The sequence below is a fragment of the Bactrocera dorsalis genome, unplaced genomic scaffold, assembly GCF_023373825.1.
Source record: "Bactrocera dorsalis isolate Fly_Bdor unplaced genomic scaffold, ASM2337382v1 BdCtg371, whole genome shotgun sequence".
In the NCBI taxonomy this organism is placed as follows: Eukaryota; Metazoa; Arthropoda; class Insecta; order Diptera; family Tephritidae; genus Bactrocera; species Bactrocera dorsalis.
The window spans coordinates 15,763-17,598 of NW_026038422.1; the positions used below are offsets into that span (position 1 = coordinate 15,763).

At 47.2% G+C, this 1,836-nt stretch overlaps 1 protein-coding gene across 1 annotated transcript; it reads left to right on the plus strand.

The window, feature by feature from the left end:
• The first annotated feature begins 201 nt into the window (after positions 1 to 201).
• On the plus strand, positions 202 to 1,615 carry LOC125780272 (mediator of RNA polymerase II transcription subunit 13-like). Its single transcript, XM_049462251.1, has one exon. It carries the CDS (start codon positions 615 to 617, stop codon positions 1,527 to 1,529), a length of 915 nt encoding a protein of 304 aa, XP_049318208.1. The 5' UTR covers positions 202 to 614; the 3' UTR covers positions 1,530 to 1,615.
• The last annotated feature ends 221 nt before the right edge of the window (positions 1,616 to 1,836 follow it).

Sequence of the window (1,836 nt, forward strand, 5' to 3'; positions counted from 1 at the left end):
CTCGCTCATGCACCACAATGAGGTAAGCAGAGCGAGATGGCTGCTGCTGTAGGTCTCCATCTTTGAAAAGGCAATCGGAAATACTGTTACGCTATGTCAGCGTTATGAGTGCGAGTGTGCGTTTGTTGCAGGCGGAGAGCCGATTGTGAGAGAGTAAAAGCAAAGAGAGCGCACTTGTATGACTACCGTTGTGTTGCTTTTGGTTTGGTGGCGCGTTGGCTCAATCGCGGTTGCTTAACAGCGAGCAGCCGAGTTGATTACGTCCAATTATCGCAACGAGGTATATGACTCGCGGCCGATGCACGCTGTCGCACAGTTGGTAATGTACGCTTGCCACGGTTAAACGTTAAAATGGTCTTAAGCACGCCGATAAACGAACTTTAATGGCATACTGTTTACAAATACAAAGTGAAATACGGAAAGTAATCCAAGTAATTGCTCGATTATTTAGTTAATTGACAAAAACAAATAAATATAATAAAACAGTTATATTACAAAAAGAAAAAAAAACGCTATTGAAAGTGAATAGTAATTTTTAAGTGTTTGTGAGTTGAAAAAGTGATTAAAAGTTTAAAAATTAAAAAAAAAAAAACATTTGAAAACATTTTTGAAAAATGTCCAGCGCTCAAGTGTCGCAACCGCCCACGTTGCAGGCGCAGCAACATCAACAGCAGCAACAACAGCAAATCTCACACTTTCTCAATCACATTGCCGCCGCACAACAACAACAACAGCAACAACAACAACAACAACAAACCGCCTCGCCGCAACGCAGTGATTATCAAAATGACAACAACACCAGCTCCACGCTGTCACCACGTTCACCCGCACATTCCAGTCCCACACACTCATCACACTCACCACGCTCCGCCACAAATTCACCGCCCAACAGCGCTTACGCCAGCAATACAAGTCCTCAACCGGACGGCAGTCATCACGCCGTCTTACACCTGCCACCCACCAGCAACACTGGCTTGCCACTAATTGTTGCACCAATGCCCGCGCTGCCACACTTGCCGCCCATGACAGCCACAACGGTGGCGAATAGTTTGCGCGATCAACGCATCTTCCCGACATTGGCAACACCGTCCGCGCCACAGCAGCCTACACTGGCCGCACCACGTCTCTACGATACGTTTACGCCCGGTGCGCTACCCGTCGGTCATGCCGCTTTGGTGAACGGCTGCTACCCGATGCCGCGCTTGCCGCTGAGTAATGTGATGTTGGCGCAACAAAATGTCGCTTCCGCTTCACCGCCCGTTACAACGTCGGCGACGACACAGAGCCAGCCGAAGAAGTCATTTTGTATTGATGCACTGCTGGCTAAGACACAGAGTAGTGATGAGGTGGTGGAGCGGGGCGCAGAGAAGCCACTGACCGAGGATCGTTTGGCGGCGTTCCATTATGCGCGCGATAATGCCGAGCTGAATCAAGCGATTGCCGCCGGCATAAGCGAGCAGGAGGCGCTGCAGCGGATACGTGAGTCGCGCGAGTACGGTACGCCGAGTCCCGATGGCATGTCGAGGTGAGTGCGAAGATCGTGTTTTTTTTGGGATATGATTTTGTAGAACTGTGTTTAATGCCAAAATATGATTACTCGTTCGTTGGGAAGGTGAATAGGTGAAGTGAAAAGTTTGGTTTGTAATTTTCCAGCAAGCAAAGAGTTGGCCTAGTGGGTTCATAGACGCAAAAATCGACGCAGGTCCAAAAAATAGGCTATTACACAGTATATTGTTAAGTAGTGATCGATTAATTAACCTTCTACACTTATTCGAATCATTTGGTGGATTAATTAATAATCCTCAACAAAATTACAACAATATAATTACATTCTTG

Coding starts and splice junctions, on each gene's coding strand:
- LOC125780272 (XM_049462251.1), top strand. CDS start 615: ATGTCCAGCGCTCAAGTGTCGCAACCGCCCACGTTGCAGGCGCAGCAA.